We start from the raw sequence: 17,929 nt of genomic DNA, 5'->3' as shown, positions 1-17,929 counted from the left end.
AAGCCCTAAATGGCCTTGGTCCAGTAGACCTGAAGGAGCATCTCCACCCCCATCATTCTGCCCAGACACTGAGGTCCAGTGCCGAGGGCCTTCTGGCGGTTCCTTCCCTGCGAGAAGCCAAGTTACAGGAAACCAGGCAGAGGGCCTTCTCGGTGGTGGTGCCCGTCCTGTGGAACACCCTCCCACCAGATGTCAAAGTGAACAACAACTACCAGACTTTTAGAAGACATTTGAAGGCAGCCCTGTTTAGGGAAGATTTTAATGTTTGATGTACTGTATTACGGTATTTTGATATTTTGTTGTAAGCCGCCCAGAGTGGCTGGGGAAGCCCAGCCAGATGGGCGGGGTATAAATAATAAATTATTATTATTATTATGGCTGACAAGAGGCATGCGAGCCCTTTTAAGCAGTAGCCTGTTGGTTTCACAGCTGTGACACACCTAGGACCTTTGTAGGTTGCTGCAACAAAACCTTGAGTTAATAACTTCCACCCGTTCCCCTTCGGCCTGGCTTCCTGAGCAGTGCACCCAGGAAAGCGCTGAGGGACCTGGCGAAGGAATCCAGCAGTGATCTTTCGTGTCAGAAGTGGGATTTCCGACATTCGCAGTGCGAGGTGGCGCTGCCCACGCTCCAAGGACACAGCAGACCTTGCCCCCCATCTCTGCCAGCTCACTAAACCCAGCAAGGAAGGAAGAAGCTGGCTGCCTGAGATGTGCGGTGCCCAGGACCCCTTGCTGCTGGTCTGTTGTCTAAGGTTGTTAACAGAGAACAACTTAAGGCTTATGTACAGAGGTTGCAATTGGGTTGAACCACAGGTATTACAGGTTACACGGAAAGGGGGAGGATATTTTTTAAAAAATTTTATTTATAAAATTTTCAAATTTAACAATAAATAATAAAAAAACATTCCATTTGAATTATACATCCAAATCTAATCTTTCCACTTTCAGACTTCCATCAGTCTATCTGGAAATTTTCATGTTTTCACAATTATTCACATTTCTTACATCTATATTGTTTTGTTTTTTAAACCAAATTAATCTTAACAATTATTATAAAACAATATTTCTTTCCATTATTATCACAGAGCTTCTTGAAAACCTACAAACGTTAATTGACCTTCACATATATTCTTAATATACTCTGTAAATTTATTCCAGTCCTCGGTAAATCTCTGGTCTCGCCGGTTCCGAATTCTCCCCGTTAGCTTGTCTAATTCTGCATATTCCATCAACTTCATTCTCCATTCTTCTTTCGTTGGGATTTCTTCTTGTTTCCATTTTTGTGCCATCAAAATTCTTGCCGCTGTTACTGCATATAAAAACAACTTCTCATACTTCTTTTTTATGTCATCTCCTAGTATTCCTAACAGAAAAGTTTCTGGTTTTTTAACAAAGGTATATTTCAACATTTTTTTCAATTCATTATAAATCATTTCCCAGAAACCTTTCACTTTTTTACATTCCCACCACATATGATAGAATGTTCCTTCTTTCTCCTGACATTTCCAAAGGGGGGGGGGGAAGGATGTTAGGCTATAGTTCCATTCCTCCTTAAAAGAGTCAGGCATGATTGTTGTGTGTCACATGCCTGTTTACTCCCAGCACTGGTCTCACTGGGAACTTCCGTTTTGTATATAGCTTTTGTTCCTGCTGTTTCAACACGGATGCAAGCAGTCATGTTTCTCCTTTGTTCTGACCTGCGTTGAATAAAGCTGTAAATATGCTTTTCTGTCTGAATCTTCCGTTGCGGAGACGTGCATAAGTCTTGGAATGTGTCTGAGGCTCGTGTCGCTAATTGACTGATGCTGTTTCACGGGAGACCGGTGATCGTCTGGAGACGACTGATGCCTCTGTCTCCCTGGCAGGATCCAAACAGGCAGCAACCTTTCCAGAGTCGTTGGCTCCCTGAAGACTTTCCAGGAGGCCATTTCCCAAGCCTCTTTGCGGCACCCAACAGACATGGTCAGCCTTTCCTCTGCCTCACCTGATGCTGCGACGGCCCCACTGCCCATCGGACCCCCTGGACTGCAGTCCCCACCCCATCAGTCCAGTTCTCGGTGCTGTGCTTGCAGAGCCCGCCGCAAAGTCAGGTTTGCCAGCGCCATGAGGCAGCAGACAGCATCCTCTTTCCGGAGCACCAGTAGCCGCCGCAGCTGCGTCCCTGCCAGCACCCCAGCCGTGCCCACCAAGAGGCTGCCCGCAATCCCGCAGGCGTTTCCGGTGAAGATGGAAGCGATCAGGACGCTGATGGAAACCACTGAGGTGATGGAATGGGCCACCATGGCCTTGCCTTCCTCGGAGAAGGAGCCCAAGCTGCCGGCTAGCAGCAGCAGCAGGGCGCCCCCCAAGAGGGCGTTCGCCGTGGCACGGTCCCCATTCAGCCAGTGGAAGCCGAAGGCGAGCAGGGGGAGCCCCACCACCGTGGAGACCCAGGCGTTGTCTGGGCTGTAGCGGGCAGCCTCCAAACCGAGCCCTGGGAGGGCGGCGAGTCGGGTGGCTGTATCCAGGAGGGGCACAAGGGCCTGGAGGAGAAACCCGGCAGAGGTCCCTCGATTGATCTGCAAAGAGAGGGAGGAGGTAGCGAAAGGAGCTCAGATAATAATAATAATAATAATAATAATAATAATAATAATAAAGGTAAAAGGTAAAGGGACCCCTGACCATTAGGTCCAGTCGCAGCCGACTCAGGGGTTGCGGCGCTCATCTCGCTTTACTGGCCGAGGGAGCCGGCGTACAGCTTCTGGGTCATGTGGCCAGCATGACTAAGCCACTTCTGGCGAACCAGAGCAGCGCACGGAAACGCCATTTACCTTACTGCCGGAGCGGTACCTATTGATCTACTTGCACTTTGACGTGCTTTCGAACTGCTAGGTTGGCGGGAGCAGGGACTGAGCAACGGGAGCTCACCCCATCGTGGGGATTTGAACCACCGACCTTCTGATCGGCAAGCCCTAGGCTCTGTGGCTTTACCCACAGCGCCACCCGTGTCATAATAATAATAATAATAATTTTTTATTTATACCCTGCCCATCTGGCTGGGCTTCCCCAGCCATTCTGAGCGGCTTCCAACAAAATATTAAAATACAGTAATGCATCAAACGTTAAAAGCTTCCCTAAACAGACTGTATCAAATGTGCTGGGAATTATATTTAGCTGTTGTAGCTTCTCAGCTTGTTCTCTGCAAGCAAGAACCAGCCCAGTGACCCTTGTCGGCAACGCAGTTTAAAGAGGAGCGAACAAACGACCCTTGCACATCCCGAAGCGCAAAGCCCTGTTTCCACATGCAGATTTTACATTTGCCAGGTGTGCATGTGCAAATAACAATAATAATTTGTGATGTTCCAGGTTCCCTGTCACAGAGAGCAATTCTTAGTCAGCCTGAATCCAAAAGCCCTCTCTAGCAAAGTTCAAGCTCTGGTTTTCCCAGTCGTGATGTATGGAAGCGAGAGCTGGACCATAAAGAAGGCTGATTGCCGAAGAATGGATGCTTTTGAATTCTGGAGCTGGAGGAGACTCTTGAGAGTCCCATGGACTGCAAGAAGAACTAACCTCTCCATTCTGAAGGAAATCGGTCCTGAGTGCTCACTGGAAGGACAGATCCTGAAGCTGAGGCTCCAAGACTTTGGCCACCTCATGAGAAGAGAAGACTCCCTGGAAAAGACCCTGATGTTGGGAAAGATGGAGGGCCCAAGGAGAAGGGGACGACAGGGGACGAGATGGTGGGACAGTGTTCTCGAAGTGACCAGCATGAGTTTGACCAAACTGCGGGAGGCAGTGGAAGACAGGAGTGCATGGTGTGCTCTGGTCCAGGGGGTCACGAAGCGGCGGACACGACTAAACAACTAAACAACAACAACAACAACAGCAAAGGCCCAGCACCCAAGAGGACAGGCCAGCAAGCAGTAACACCAGAGGACTCCCCAAATCAAGCTCTATCCCTTTCTTACCTGGAAGGTTTGGACAGCGGAGCCCAGCGACACGACACACAGCAGGAGGTTGGAGAGCAGACCGGTCACCTCATCAGGCCAGCCAGGTATTGAGGCCGAGGCTCTGCAAATGAAGGCAGAGAGAAAGAGGATTATTTCACACCTTCTAAGAATCAAAGGGACCTCAAGAGTCATCTATTCCAACCCCCTGCAATGCAGGAATATCAGCTAAAGCATCCATGGAAGATGACCATCCAATACAGTGGTCCCTTGGTTCTCAAACTTAATCTGTTCCGGAAGTCCGTTCCAAAACCAAAGCGTTCCGAAACCAAGGCACGCTTTCCCATAGAAAGTAATGCAAAACGGATTAATCCGTTCCAGACTTTTAAAAACAACCCCTAAAACAGCAAGTTAGCATGAATTTTACCATCGAACGAGACCATTGATCCATAAAATGAAAGCAATAAACAATGTACTGCAGTCACACAATCAATCAATCAATCAATCAATCCATCAGTAGCTGAACTGGGTTCCACACAGTCACAAAAACAAAATAAAAGAGCCACAAAAATAAAAAAAGAGCCACAAAAAAATAAAAGAGCCACAAATAAATAGCAAAAACAGACAGACCTCAGCACAACACTCAAAACGGAGAATGTTCGGCTTCCGAAAAGAGTTCGCAAACTGGAACACTTCCTTCTGGGTTTGCTGTGTTTGGGTTCCAAGTTGTTTGAGTACCAAAGCGTTTGAGAACGAAGGGACTGCTGTATCTGCTTAAAAACCTCCAAGGAAGGAGTACAAGACAGGAGGACGTGTGCCGCTGTTCCGGTGCTACTGTCTCCACAGGGGCAAAGACGTTTCTCAGGCAGGATCTTTTGGAATCGACCCTCAAGTGCCACAGATGGCAAAACATCCAGTCTTGCAAGTGTTAAAGCATGTCTGTATTTTGGGCTAATAAGTTTGTGCAGATATGAGGCCAGAGAATCAAAACGGAGAGGTGGAAAATGAACATACCAAGGGCAGAATTTCCTTATAACACCCAGGTTGTTCAGATGCTAGATATCTTTTAGACGTTGACCAATTAAACGGTTTGCTTTAGTGGGGCCCATAGTGAGTAGGTGTTGTGGGGATCATCACCCATCCCAGGGCGCTCAACCACAGCCACAATGTCCTTTCTTCTATCAGATCAAAATGAGCAGATAACAGCAAAGGTTGCTAAATTCATAGCTGTATTGGAACATTAATAATAAATAAATTAAGTGCAAAAAATAAAAAATAAAGTTTTATCTTATCTATCTCTCTGCTCCAAGGAAGGAGTCGCAAGGGAATCTGGTTCCACTGTTGCTCTTCGGAAGGCAGCAAGCAGCCAGCCCCAGGGGTCAGCTGATTTGATTCTGAAATACTCACTCTGCCATGGTGACTTTTGCTCTGCGAGGGAAGGAGCGTGCAGATTAAAGAGCCCAGGAGTCAGGATGAGACACAGCTCTTGCGCGGACATCCAGCTACAAGACAATGAATCGGCATGTCAGGTGTCGGAGGCGAAGTTCTTGCTCTCTGCATCTCCTAACCAGGAGGAAATTTCAGACAGGTAATCAAGTACAGTGGTGCCTCGCAAGACGAAATTAATTCATTCCGCGAGTTGCTTCGTCTTGCGATTTTTTTCGTCTTGCGGAGCGCGGATTCCCCGGGTATTAACAGTTTTACGAAAAACGAAGCAAATCCGCAAGATGTTTTCGTCTTGCGAAGCAAGCCCATAGGGAAATTCGTCTTGCGAAGCACCTCGGAAAACGGAAAACCCTTTCGTCTAGCGAGTTTTTCGTCTTGCGAGGCATTCGTCTTGCCGGGCACCACTGTATCCAGCACTTCCCCCAAGATTGAGGGCAGGGGCAGGCAGAGGATCAGCCTGAACGCTGCTCACCTGGGCTCAGCTGTGGGGCTGAAGTTCATAATCAAAAACTGATAACCTCAGGTGCCTGGTTAGAAAGATGGCGGCATATTGCTAAAACAGAAAAAAAAACCACCCGACTTTTAATGAAAAGTTGGGCAAAGGGTAAAACAAAGGCGCTGGATTTTGTGGTCACTTGGGTGTGATATACATCTGTGGTTCCCAAACGTGGTTCCATAAACTCACCCCTAGCGCTTCCTATCCAGGCCTATAAAAAGTCTTACTCAGAATAGCAGTGTGCAGTGAGGAGGATAACGACACACAAAAATGAGAAACAGGTACCAATTATTGTGCATTTATTCAAAGGCCAATTAAAACTATTTACTTTCTTCTTCGTTTTTATTCCTATGTTATGTATTTTTGTGTTTCCATGTTGCAAACTGCCCCGCGATCCTCGGATGGCGGGCAGGAAAGAAATTGAATGAATAAATACGACAAGGCTGATTCGACACAATGGATGAACTTGACCTAGATTCTCAAAGTCCAGTAATGCATCTCACGTCCAGTGCTCTGCTGACCACTCTCTGGAGAACCCCACTTTGGGAACCGCTGGTACATATGAAATTATAAAAAAAAAACCCTCTAGGGTCTGAGTTTGCCATTTTCCTCCTCCCTCCCAGCCCCTCTTCTTTTTGCGTCGCATCTCCTAAATTACGAGTCTGACCATTTGAAATCAGTGCTGGGGCCCCTTGCCTCTTAGTGTGCCCCCCTCTCTAGAGAACCCCACTTTGAGAACCGCTGGTGTACATGAAATAATAATAATAATAATAAGAAACCCTCTAGGGTCTGAGTTTGCCTCTTTCCTCCTCCCTCCTGACCCCTCTTCCTTTTGTGCTGCTTCTCCTAAATGGCAAGTCGGTCCATTTGAAAGTGGCACTGTGCCCCCTAGCCACTTAGCGGAAAGCAGCGCTGGGGCACCTTGCCTCTTAGCGTGCACCCCTCTCTAGAGAACCCCACTTTGGGAACCACTGGTGTACATGAAATAATAAGAAACCCTCTAGGGTCTGAGCTTGCCATTTTCCTCCTCCCTCCCGACTCCTCTTCCTTTTGTGTTGCATCTCCTAAATTGCGAGTCTGACCATTTCAAAGTGGTGCTGGGCCCCCTTGCCTCTTAGTGTGCCCCCCTCTCCAGAGAACCCCACTTTAGGAACAAACGCGGGTGCACATGAAATAATAATAATAAGAAGAAACCCTCTAGGGTCTGAGTTTGCCATTTTCCTCCTCCCTCCCGACTCCTCTTCCTTTTGTGTTGCGTCTCCTAAATTGCGAGTCTGGGACCCCTTGCCGCTTACTGCGCCCCCCTCTCTAGAGAACCCCACTTTGGGAACCACTGGTGTACATGAAATAATAAGAAACCCTCTAGGGTCTGAGTTTGCCATTTTCCTCCTCCCTCCCGACTCCTCTTCCTTTTGCGTCGCATCTCCTAAATTGCGAGTCTGACCATTTGAAATCAGTGCTGGGGCCCCTTGCCTCTTAGTGCGCCCCCCTCTCTAGAGAACCCCACTTTGAGAACCGCTGGTGTACATGAAATAATAATAATAATAATAAGAAACCCTCTAGGGTCTGAGTTTGCCTCTTTCCTCCTCCCTCCTGACCCCTCTTCCTTTTGTGCTGCTTCTCCTAAATGGCAAGTCGGTCCATTTGAAAGTGGCACTGTGCCCCCTAGCCACTTAGCGGAAAGCAGCGCTGGGGCACCTTGCCTCTTAGCGTGCACCCCTCTCTAGAGAACCCCACTTTGGGAACCACTGGTGTACATGAAATAATAAGAAACCCTCTAGGGTCTGAGCTTGCCATTTTCCTCCTCCCTCCCGACTCCTCTTCCTTTTGTGTTGCGTCTCCTAAATTGCGAGTCTGGGACCCCTTGCCTCTTACTGCGCCCCCCTCTCTAGAGAACCCCACTTTAGGAACAAACGCGGGTGCACATGAAATAATAATAATAATAAGAAACCCTCTAGGGTCTGAGTTTGCCATTTTCCTCCTCCCTCCCTCCCGACTCCTCTTCCTTTTGTGTTGCGTCTCCTAAATTGCGAGTCTGGGACCCCTTGCATCTTACTGCGCCCCCCTCTCTAGAGAACCCCACTTTGGGAACCGCTGGTGTACATGAAAGAATAATAATAATAAGAAACCCTCTGGGGTCTGAGTTTGCCATTTTCCTCCTCCCTCCCGACTCCTCTTCCTTTTGTGTTGCATCTCCTAAATTGCGAGTCGGACCATTTCAAAGCGGTGCTGGGCCCCCTTGCCTCTTAGTGCGCCCCCCTCTCCAGAAAACCCCACTTTGGGAACCGCTGGTGCACATTCACAACCACAACCACACCCACCCCCTTTGGGGTCTGAGTTTGCCTTTTTCCTCCTCCCTCCCTGCCCCTCTTCCTTTTGTGTCGCGTCTCCTCAACGCCAAGTTCCCAGGGAGCGAAAGTCCCGCAAAAGAAAAGAAAAGGAGGGAGGAATGGGCTCCCCCGGCCTCCCTTGGCCCGGCCCGGCCCGCGCTTCCCTTCCCTCTCCCTACCCGGCCCGTTTCTCCCCCGGAGTCCGCCAAGCGCCCGACAGCGAGTTTCTCACGGCTAGAGCGGCACGTCGCGAGGGAAAACCGGAAGAGGAAAGAGGCATAGAGTGCGTCAGGCTAGAGAGGCTGGAAGAAACCATAGAGACTTCCTTTTCCCCGCGGGGGGAAAAAGAGCCACTTTCGGAGGTTTCGCCACAGCCGGGAGAGACTCTCGGCCTTTCTCTTTCCTTGTTTTAGAAGAGGCTTCTTATTTTGCTAAAATAACTCTTCTTGGATTGGGCCTTCCTAGTAAGGGCAAGGGAAAAGGGCAGCGGCTTCAACGGTCGCTACTGGGCAGGCGCGGTCGGGATTGAGCACGCGCAGTAGCACCGAACCCTAGAGAAAAGGGAGCATTGTTGCGACAAGAAACTTAGGGCGCCCAACATCAGGAAGATGCGTTTCTCTTCCTTGGGTGTTCTAGTGATAATAATAATAATAATAATAATAATAATAATAATAATAATAATAATAATAATAATAATAATAATAATAATAATAATTATTTAGTGTTAGGAGAGAGGAGAAAGCTGCAGTCCAGTTTGCACGCTTTACCTGGGAGGGATTCCCGAGGAAGTCAACGGGACTTACTTCTGAGTAGACCTGCCCCAGATTGCACTGCTCAAAAAACTGCACCGGCTCACTGCCTGCCGTAAGGAAGTGCGATCCTGAATTACCAAAGATAAAACGAACATTAACACCAGCAGCTCGCGAGGAATAACTCCCCTTCCTCCCCCCAAAATACGGAGAAAAAGCTGGCGATTGTGCGTTCCTCGGGGCAGGGACCTTTGCCTGGGTCATCTGCCTCTTTAACACGGAACAAAAAGGGACCTGCTGGAAAAACATATTAATATTGAAGCTGGGGGTGATCTGGCTACGAGCACAGTTATAATTTTCATTTGTTCGTGCGGATGCAGAAATTTAGTTAACTGTGCCGCTCTTGGTGGAGTACACAGTAAAAAACAAAACATAAGAACAGTTCTTTTTTCTGGGGGAACGCAGACCCTAATAATAATAATAATAATAATAATAATAATAATTTATTTGCCCCGCCCATCTGGCTGAGTTTCCCCAGCCACTCTGGGCGGCTCCCCATCCCTAAACATTTGGTGAATCTTTGTACTTTTGTCCATTGAATGCATTAATTTTTCCCCGATCTGAACGATGAAACGGTGATTTTCTTGAGTCAAAACGAAAAGTATACCCCTAAACATTTTTTTTTTAGGAAAGCATTGCGTAAAGAATGGTTTGGAGCGCTTCAATTGGAAAGTACCGCGCGGCTGCAAGAACGGGGCTCTCTGCACGTGCTCAGAGGCCCTCTTGCTGGCTCTGGAAGGCAAGCAGCTGGGCGCGCCCCTTTCCGGCCCGGGCTCGCTCCCGCTTCCAGCTGGCCGGGCTCCTCCTCCCCGTCTGCTCCGGGGAAGGAAGGGCGGCGGCGGCAGCAGCAGCGCGCAGAGCCGGAGGGTTGCGCAGGGATCCGGCCATGGGGATCTCCAGGCTGGCCGAGCTGATCCGGGAGCAGGCGCCGGACGCTGTGAGCTCCGTCCAGCTGGAAGACTACCGGGGTGAGCGCTGCCGCCTTTTGCGCCCATCCTGGATCTCCCATCCTGCAGGCATCCCCAAACTCGGTGCGCAACCTGCTTTGGAACTACAATTCCCATCATCCCTGACTGCTGGTCCTGTTAGCTAGGGATGATGGGAGTTGTAGTCCCAAAACAGCTGGAGGGCTGAGTTTGGGGGTGTTGTTCTAGAGCAGTGTTTCCCAACCTTTGGTCTCCAGCTGTTTTTGGACTACAACTCCCATCATCCCTAGCTAGCAAGACTAGTGGTCAGGGATGATGGGAGTTGTAGTCCAAAAAACAGCTGGAGACCAAAGGTTGGGAAACACTGTTCTAGAGGATCGCGGGCATCTCAGCCGGTTGGGCTGGATGATGACCTTTGGGTCTCTGGTGCAAGTTAAAACTTTGCCTGTGCAGGAACAGCATTTCCTTACTACAAAACTTCTTGTGGTCCTACTAGCGTAATTTGTTGATTACAGTTGCTCTTCAAATAATTCATATACAGTGGTACCTCAGGTTGTATACGCTCCAGGTTACACACTCCGCTAACCCAGAAAGAGTGCTTCAGGTTAAGAACTTTGCTTCAGGATGAGAACAGAAATTGGGCTCTGGTGGCGCGGCAGCAGCAGGAGGCCCTATTAGCTAAAGTGGTGCTTTAGGTTAAGAACAGTTTCAGGTTAAGTACGGACCTCTGGAACGAATTAAGTACTTAACCCAAGGTACCACTGTACAGTCATATCTTGGGTTGAATGTGCTTCGGGCTGAACGTGTTCAAGATGCGTTCCACGGCAACCCGGAAGTAACGGAGCACGTTAAATGACGTTGCGCATGCGCAGAAGCAGCAAAAAGCGACGCACGCGTGCACAGACGTGCCGTCGCTGGTTACATTTGCTGCTAGATGCGAACGGGGCTCCGGAACGGATCCCGTTCACATCTAGAGGTACCACTGTACTTCTTCCAATCTTCTGAAAATCTCTGGTCCCGCAGGGTTTCGGATCCTGCCTGTCATTTTGTCCACTTTTTTGTAAGGAGTAATATACGAAGTGTTACAAAGTAGAAAAAAGATAGAGATGTTATAAGATTGAAATGTAATAGGAGAAATAAGAACTGCATACTAAGAGATTAGATTGGGAAATTTTCAGACAGTACTGACGGAAGTCAAAAAAATTGCGTAAGATGTGAAAGTATGTTTAATTATTGTTGGAAATGGTATGTTAAAAAACTAATAAAAATTATATTAAAAAAGGGAACAGCGTCTCCTGTGCAACTGTGGGAGATGGAGCCGAACTAGGGAACTTGCTGCCGCAGGAACTTGGATGGGTTTGGAAGAGGGTTGGACAAATTCAGGCTCTGCCTCTGCAGCTGGAGACCGTAAATGCTTCTGAATCTCAGAAACTGCAGAGCTCTTAGGCTCAAATCCTGCTTGCTGGCTGAGGCATCTGATTGGCCACTGTGAGGTCAGGATCTGGACTAGATGGACCACTGGCCTGATCCGGCAGACTCTTCTTAGGTTCTTAGGACTGAGTCTGAGCATGTGCAGAGTGTCTTTTCCTCCAGCCGATTCATAGCCCCTCGCTCCTGCACCCAAAACACTCCCCTGTGCTCTGGCTTGGCCGTGTGGGGTGCACAAGCCTCATGTAGGGGGTGCATGGTGTCCGAAGGGAGAAGCGGGTCTGTCTGGGAGTCTGGAGCCAGAATTTCTGACCGATGGGAAGGTATTATTTATTTCGTCTGTTTACATCCCCCCACCGTGGGGCTCAGAGTGGGGTCCATGGGGGTTCCCCGTGGCTTTCCTGCCCCCAAGCAGCCCTACTTGTCCTTAGACCGTCTCCTGGAATAAGTGTTACTATTTTATTTTATTCCCTAAAATTTATATTCGGCTTGAACAGCTTTGTCTGCCGACTTTCCCCATTCCATTCCTAATTTTTATAAACTTCTATGCTGTCACCTCTCTAAAGTCTCCTTTTTCTAAACTAAGACGTCCCAAATGCTTCAGCCTTTCTCCAAAAGGGAGTCTCTCCAGTCCCTCGATCATTTTGGTTCTCCTTTTCTGAATCTTTTCTGCAATCTCCTTTTTGAGGTGAGGCAACCAGAACCATTCCTCTCTGCCTTTTCTTCCTCTCAGCCTAACCCTACCTCACAGGGCTGTCGTTGTCGTGGGAATTAAACAAAGAGCGGCAGAACCCTGCATAGGCCACCTTGAGCTCCTCAGAAAAAAATGTGGGATAGAAACAGAACAAGCAGATACGTACATAGAATAATGATTAAGTTCTTTTCCCTCCTGCTTGGCTCAGGGCGTGTGGTGGCGATGGATGTCTCCGTCGCTTTTTACCAGTTCCGCACGGCTATGCCAAAGATCATCAACCGCCATGGGGAAAATATCAGGTGAGAAGTTGAAAGCAAGTTTAAAAAAAGAATGTTTGTTGATTTAAAAGCATTTGTAAGCCACTTAATACTAATAAACTGTTGAAGTCATGTCTTCTTCTTTGGCGATCCCTCGTAGCCGAGTAAGATCGTCTTCCATGAACACGGTTTTAATGAGTCTATAAGTGACTGTGGAGGCCAATTCTGGATCCACACATCCTTCTACACTGAGGCCATTGGTTTCCGGGTGGGAATTGATCACGGTGTGGATTTGCCAAGTGTGCCTTCCTCTCAGCACGTTTCTCCCTTGCGTCCTGAGTTCAAGTGTCTTCAAAGCCCATGACACCTTTGGCAAAGGCTGTTCTCCAACTGGAGCACTCGCAGGCCAGTGTTTCCCAGTTGTCAGTGTTTATACTACATTTCTTTAGATTTGCCTTGAGAGAGTCTTTAAATCTCTTTTGTTGACCACCAGCATTACGCTTTCTATTTTTAAGTTTGGAATAGAGTAGTTCATGGGTAGGCAAACTAAGGCCCGGGGGCCGGATCTGGCCCAATCGCCTTCTAAATCAGGTCTGCGTACGGTCTGGGAATCAGCGTGTTTTTACATGAGTAGAATGTGTCCTTTTATTTAAAATGCATCTCTGGGTTATTTGTGGGGCATAGGAATTCATTCATTCCCCCCCCCCCCAAAATATAGTCCGGCCCCCCACCAGGTCTGAGGGACAGTGGACCGGCCCCCTGCTGAAAAAGTTTGCTGACCTCTGGAGTAGTTGCTTTGGAAGACATGTACGCACAAAACGTAAAAAACGTAAAAAATTTGGTAATGAAAACGTAAAAAAATTAGTAATGAATGGGATAAATTTAGAACATACATGGAAATAGAGACAAGGGGAAAATCAAAATGTTAATCAGAAATATATATCTATCCCCAAAAAAAAAATAAAAAAAATCACAGTAGGCATGAGATAACGCTTACTACGTTATAAATTTCATTTTGGAATAGATACAGCAGATAGATAACTAAGATAACATTATCCGAAATCGAGATAAAGGGAAGTCGATCAATGTTGTTGTAAAATTAATGTTAAGTTGTGTTGTTTATGTTGTATGTATTGTATGTTTTTCTCTTTCTTTTTTTCTTTTTTATGTTTGTTTTATTTATTTTTGTCTTTTGTATGTCTGTGAAATATATTTATGCAAAACTTAATAATAATAATAATATAAAAAAGGAAGACATGTACGCACACTCGACTGCGGAACTGGCACTTCTGCATGTGCCACAAAATACCCACAATTCTGCATTTGTAAGAACTCTCTCTTTTAGTGTAGTAGCACTTTGGAACTCCCCGCCTATTGATATCAGGAAGGTGCCGTCACTGAACTCTTTTCCGCACCAGCTAAAAATATTTTTGTTTATACAAGTCTTCCCAGATGTTTAGAAAGCCGGTGTGAGTCTTAATCTGCTTTTAGCCTATTGCTGTTTTTTAACTTTTCCAAAGTCTTAACTTATTGCTGCTCCCCCCCCCCCCCATTGATGGCTTTAATGTTTTATATTCTTTCCGTAAACCGCTTTGAGGTGTTTTGCAATCAAGCGGTTTCCATAAATAAATATATAAATATCATTAAAACAACAATACAGCGTGGAACTAGTAAAACAGTTGGCTTCAAAGCGTATAAAAACAGAGGTTCAGGTTGTCAAAGCATGTCTTCTGGGTTAGGAAAAGCCTGATATCCCCAGTACAGGGACAATAGTGAAAAATGTCAGGTCACCGTCCTGTGATATTTTGCAGGGTGTGGTGTCAAAGGTAGAATTTCCTCAGATGATCTCAGCGAGTCTTTCAGGTATTTCAAGTTTTTGTGCCCTCTCACTTTTGCTTTAATCGGGCTGTTTCCTAGGCAATTACTGTTCCAGCTCATTGTCAAGCTGATGCCCCCAGTTTGCCAGTGTGAGATCTATGGCTCTTATCTAAGGGTCTTGGTGGTTTGTGATGCGGCAGCAAAAGAAGCTAATGCTATTCTCGGCTGCATCGACAGAAGTCTAGTGTCCGGATCAGGCATAGGCAAACTCGGCCCTCCAGATGTTTTGGGACTACAACTCCCATCATCCCTGACCACTGGTCCTGTTAGCTAGGGATGATGGGAGTTGTAGTCCCAGAACATCTGGAGGGCCAAGTTTTCCTATGCCTGGTCCAGATCAAGATAAACCATAGACCACTCTATTCTGCCTTGGTCAGACCACACCTTGAATGCTGTGTCCATTTACGGACACCATAATTTAAGAAGGATGTTGACAAGCTGGAAAGTGTGCTGAGGAGGGCAGCCAAAATGATCAAGGGTCTGGAAACCAAACCTTATGAGGAACGGTTGAAGGAGTTGAATATGTTTAGCCTGCAACAGAGGAGACTGAGAGGAGATAGGATAGTAAAGGTAAAGGGACTCCTGACATTAAGTCCAGTTGTGGCCGACTCTGGGGTTGCGGTGCTCATCTCGCTTTACTGGCCAAGGGAGCCGGTGTACAGCTTCCAGGTCATGTTGCCAGCATGACTAAGCCGCTTCTGGCCAACCAGAGCAGCGCACGGAAACACTGTTTACCTTACCGCCGGAGTGGGACCTATTTATCTACTTGCACTTGGACGTGCTTTTGAACTGCTAGGTTGGCAGGAACTGGGACAGAGCAATGGGAGCTCACCCCGTCGTGGGGATTCGAACCGCTGACCTTCCAACTGGCAAGCCCAAAAGGCTAAGTGGTTTAGACCCCAGCACCACCCACATCTCTTACCTTTTACCTTCTAGGCTGTATCAGCAGATGTCTAGTGTACATCCCACCTGAAATCCTCTGTCTAGTCCTGGGTACATTAGTTTAATATTATTATTATTAACAAGTTGGAAGGTGTGCAGAGCAACCAATATGATAAAGGTTCTGGAAACGAAGCCTTATGAAGAGTGGTTGAAGGAGCTAGGTCTGTTTAGCTTGGAGAGGAGGAGACCGAGAGGTGCTATGATAGTTATCTGAAGGACTGTCACAGGGAAGAGGGAGCAAGCTTGCCTTTTGCTGCTCTGGAGGGGAGGACTCGAACCCATGGCTTCAAGTCACAAGAAGGAGATTCAACATCAGGAAGAACTTTCTGGTGGTAAGAGCTGTTTGCCAGTGGAATGGACTCTCTTGGAATGTGATGGACTCTCCTCCCTTGGAAGTTTCTAAGCAGAGCTTGGGTGTCCACCTGTCATGGATGCTTCAGCTGAGATTTCTGCATTGCAGGGGGTCAGACTGGATGACCCCGAGGGGTCCCTTCCAATTCTATGATTCCCCCGCTTCCTCCTGGTCAGGCAAGGCCTCCTTCCACCTGCCTTGCCCCACCCTCTAGTCTCTGCTTCTCAATGTGTATTGTATTGTTTTATGTACTGTGGCTTGCCGTTGTCTTATTGATTATAGTTTAGATATTATTGTAACTGTTGAGTGGATTTCTGTTTAACTTTTATATGTTGATATCATTACCAGTGGTGTAGCGTGGGTTGTCAGCACCCGGGGCAAGGCAAGTAATTTGCGCCCCCTAACCCGTGGATTTGCGCCCCCTAACCCTAACCCCCAGATGTTGCACCCGGTGCGGCCGGCCCCCCCTGCACCCCCACGCTACGCCACTGATCATTACCGTATTTTATACTATTCTAATTGATTGTTGAATGTTACTTTTTTGATGGAGGTTCCCTATTTCAAAGTTATATTTTATTCTCACATTTTTGTATTGGAATAGATTGTTATAAGATGTGCATTTTTTGTTTCTTCAGCTTGTAAAGCCCCATGAGTATTGTAAGATAGAAAGGTGGTATACAAATTAAAAATGATGATGATGGGCCTCCCCCCCCCCCGCCCCCTGCTCACACACTGCCTCCTCTTCTGTTCCAGTTCCCTGCGGGGGCTCTTTTACCGGACGATGAATCTCCTGGAAAACGGCGTCAAGCCCGTCTTCGTCTTTGATGGGAAACCCCCAGACCTCAAGGAGAGAGTGGTGCGTAAGAGGGGATCCCAGGTGGGCTGGGGGGCAAAACCCAAACACTGACCCCCAGGCCTGGCTAGAAGTGCAGGGGGAGAGTCTCACCCACAAAGGCAGGGACCACATTGACCATGGAGAGAATTAGAAGTCTCTCCCCCCCCATTCACCCCATTTTCCTATTGTGGCCTGACTTTGCAACGTATCATAGAATCATAGAATCCTAGAGTTGGAAGAGACCACAAGGGCCATCGAGTCCAACCCCCTGCCAAGCAGGAAACACCATCAGAGCACTCCTGACATATGGTTGTCAAGCCTCTGCTTAAAGACCTCCAAAGAAGGAGACTCCACCACACTCCTTGGCAGCAAATTCCACTGTCAAACAGCTCTTACTGTCAGGAAGTTCCTCCTAATGTTTTGGTGGAATATTTTTTCTTGTAGCTTGGAACCATTGCTCCGTGTCCGCTTCTCTGGAGCAGCAGAAAACAACCTTTCTCCCTCCTCTATGTGACATCCTTTTATATATTTGAACATGGCTATCATATCACCCCTTAACCTCCTCTTCTCCAGGCTAAACATGCCCAGCTCCCTTAGCTGGTCCTCATAAGGTATCGTTTCCAGGCCTTTGACCATTTTGGTTGCCCTCCTCTGGACACGTTCCAGTTTGTCCGTGTCCTTCTTGAACTGTGGTGCCCAGAACTGGACACAGTACTCCAGGTGAGGTCTGACCAGAGCAGAATCATCATCATCATAATTTATTATTTATACCCCGTCCATCTGACTGGGTCTCCCCAGCCACTCTGGGCAGCTTCCAACCAAATAGCAAAAACAATACAGTGTCAGACCTTAAAAACTTCCCTAAACAGGGCTGCCTACAGGTGTCTTTTAAAAGTAAAATAGTTGTTTATTGCCTTAACATCTGGTGGGAGGGAGTTCCACAGGGCAGGTGCCACCACCGAGAAGGCCCTCTGCCTGGTTCCCTGTAACTTGGCTTCTTGCAGCGAGGGAACCGCCAGAAGGCCCTCGGCGCTGGACCTCAGTGTCCGGGCCAAATGATGGGGGTGGGGACACTCTTTCATTCTCCCCCCATCCAGGAAAGGGAGAAGCAGTTCTGTGTAATTCTTCTTTCTGTCTCCGCTCCCCTTGCAGTTGGCGAAACGCGCCGCAGTCTCTGGAGCCAAGAGGAAAGCTGCAGGTAAGACTGTCTCAGACTCCCCTAGTTGGGGGGTCACTGCCCCTTTTATTGGTGGGGAGTTGGGGCTACGGCAGGGAGAGCCCTGCCCCCAGACCCTCTGAGCCCGGCTTCGGCTGGGGAGGGCGGGATGTAAATAAAATTTTATTTATTATTATTATTCCTGCGTCTTTCAGATCCTGCCGCAGACGAGCCCCTGCAACGGCTGCCGAGAAGAGACTCTGAGAGGCTGCTGGGTTACTTGGGGGTTCCCTGTGTGCAGGTATACAATGTCTCCTGCGTCTCGGGGTTGGGATAGATGACCGCCTGGGGTCCCTTCCAACCCTACAAATCTATGCTCCCATGTTCACATATTTACAACCAATGCAGCATATTTATATACTTATATGCAAGGGAACCTCTCTCTCTCTCTT

General features: G+C 47.8%; 2 protein-coding genes and 1 long non-coding RNA gene across 5 annotated transcripts in view; 1 reads left to right on the top strand and 2 right to left on the bottom strand.

Annotated features, from left to right (window-relative positions):
• The window catches only part of LOC309349166, a 259,434-nt gene that overhangs the window by 17,492 nt on the left and 224,013 nt on the right, over window positions 1-17,929 (bottom strand). The window lies entirely within an intron of this gene.
• TMEM276 (transmembrane protein 276) lies at window positions 1,850-8,450 on the bottom strand. Of its 2 annotated transcripts, none has more exons than XM_081874812.1 (4): window positions 8,380-8,450; window positions 5,336-5,430; window positions 3,950-4,052; window positions 1,850-2,560 (listed from the first exon to the last, which is right to left on the bottom strand). In XM_081874812.1, the coding sequence occupies exons 2-4, from the start codon at window positions 5,341-5,343 to the stop codon at window positions 2,045-2,047; spliced, it is 627 nt and encodes a 208-aa protein (XP_081730938.1). In that variant the 5' UTR covers window positions 5,344-5,430; window positions 8,380-8,450; the 3' UTR covers window positions 1,850-2,044. The 2 variants fall into 2 exon arrangements, with proteins under 2 accessions (XP_081730938.1, XP_081730939.1); XM_081874813.1 differs by lacking the exon at window positions 8,380-8,450 and adding an exon at window positions 5,847-6,397.
• LOC309348805 (flap endonuclease 1-like) overlaps window positions 9,816-17,929 on the top strand; it is a 71,034-nt gene continuing 62,920 nt past the window's right edge. For both annotated transcript variants that reach the window (XR_014159556.1, XM_081874568.1), the window contains exons 1-5: window positions 9,816-9,977; window positions 12,266-12,356; window positions 16,240-16,342; window positions 17,474-17,519; window positions 17,693-17,778. Coding sequence is in view for 1 of the 2 variants with exons in the window: in XM_081874568.1 (XP_081730694.1) it covers window positions 9,896-9,977; window positions 12,266-12,356; window positions 16,240-16,342; window positions 17,474-17,519; window positions 17,693-17,778 (408 nt within the window). In the remaining variant the exon portion in view is untranslated. The remainder of the gene's footprint in view (window positions 9,978-12,265; window positions 12,357-16,239; window positions 16,343-17,473; window positions 17,520-17,692; window positions 17,779-17,929) is intronic.

Source organism: Podarcis erhardii (assembly GCF_964252035.2).
Source record: "Podarcis erhardii genome assembly, chromosome: 8".
In the NCBI taxonomy this organism is placed as follows: domain Eukaryota; kingdom Metazoa; phylum Chordata; class Lepidosauria; order Squamata; family Lacertidae; genus Podarcis; species Podarcis erhardii.
The sequence above is the reverse complement of the archived record's forward strand: the minus strand, read 5'-3'. Positions and strand labels throughout refer to the sequence as shown.

Bases quoted from the DNA above. Each gene is read 5' to 3' on its own strand.
- TMEM276 (XM_081874812.1), bottom strand. The intron at 2,561-3,949 runs GTAAGAAAGGGA...CTCTCTTTGCAG, and splicing joins CCGCTGTCCAAACCTTCCAG to ATCAATCGAGGGACCTCTGC.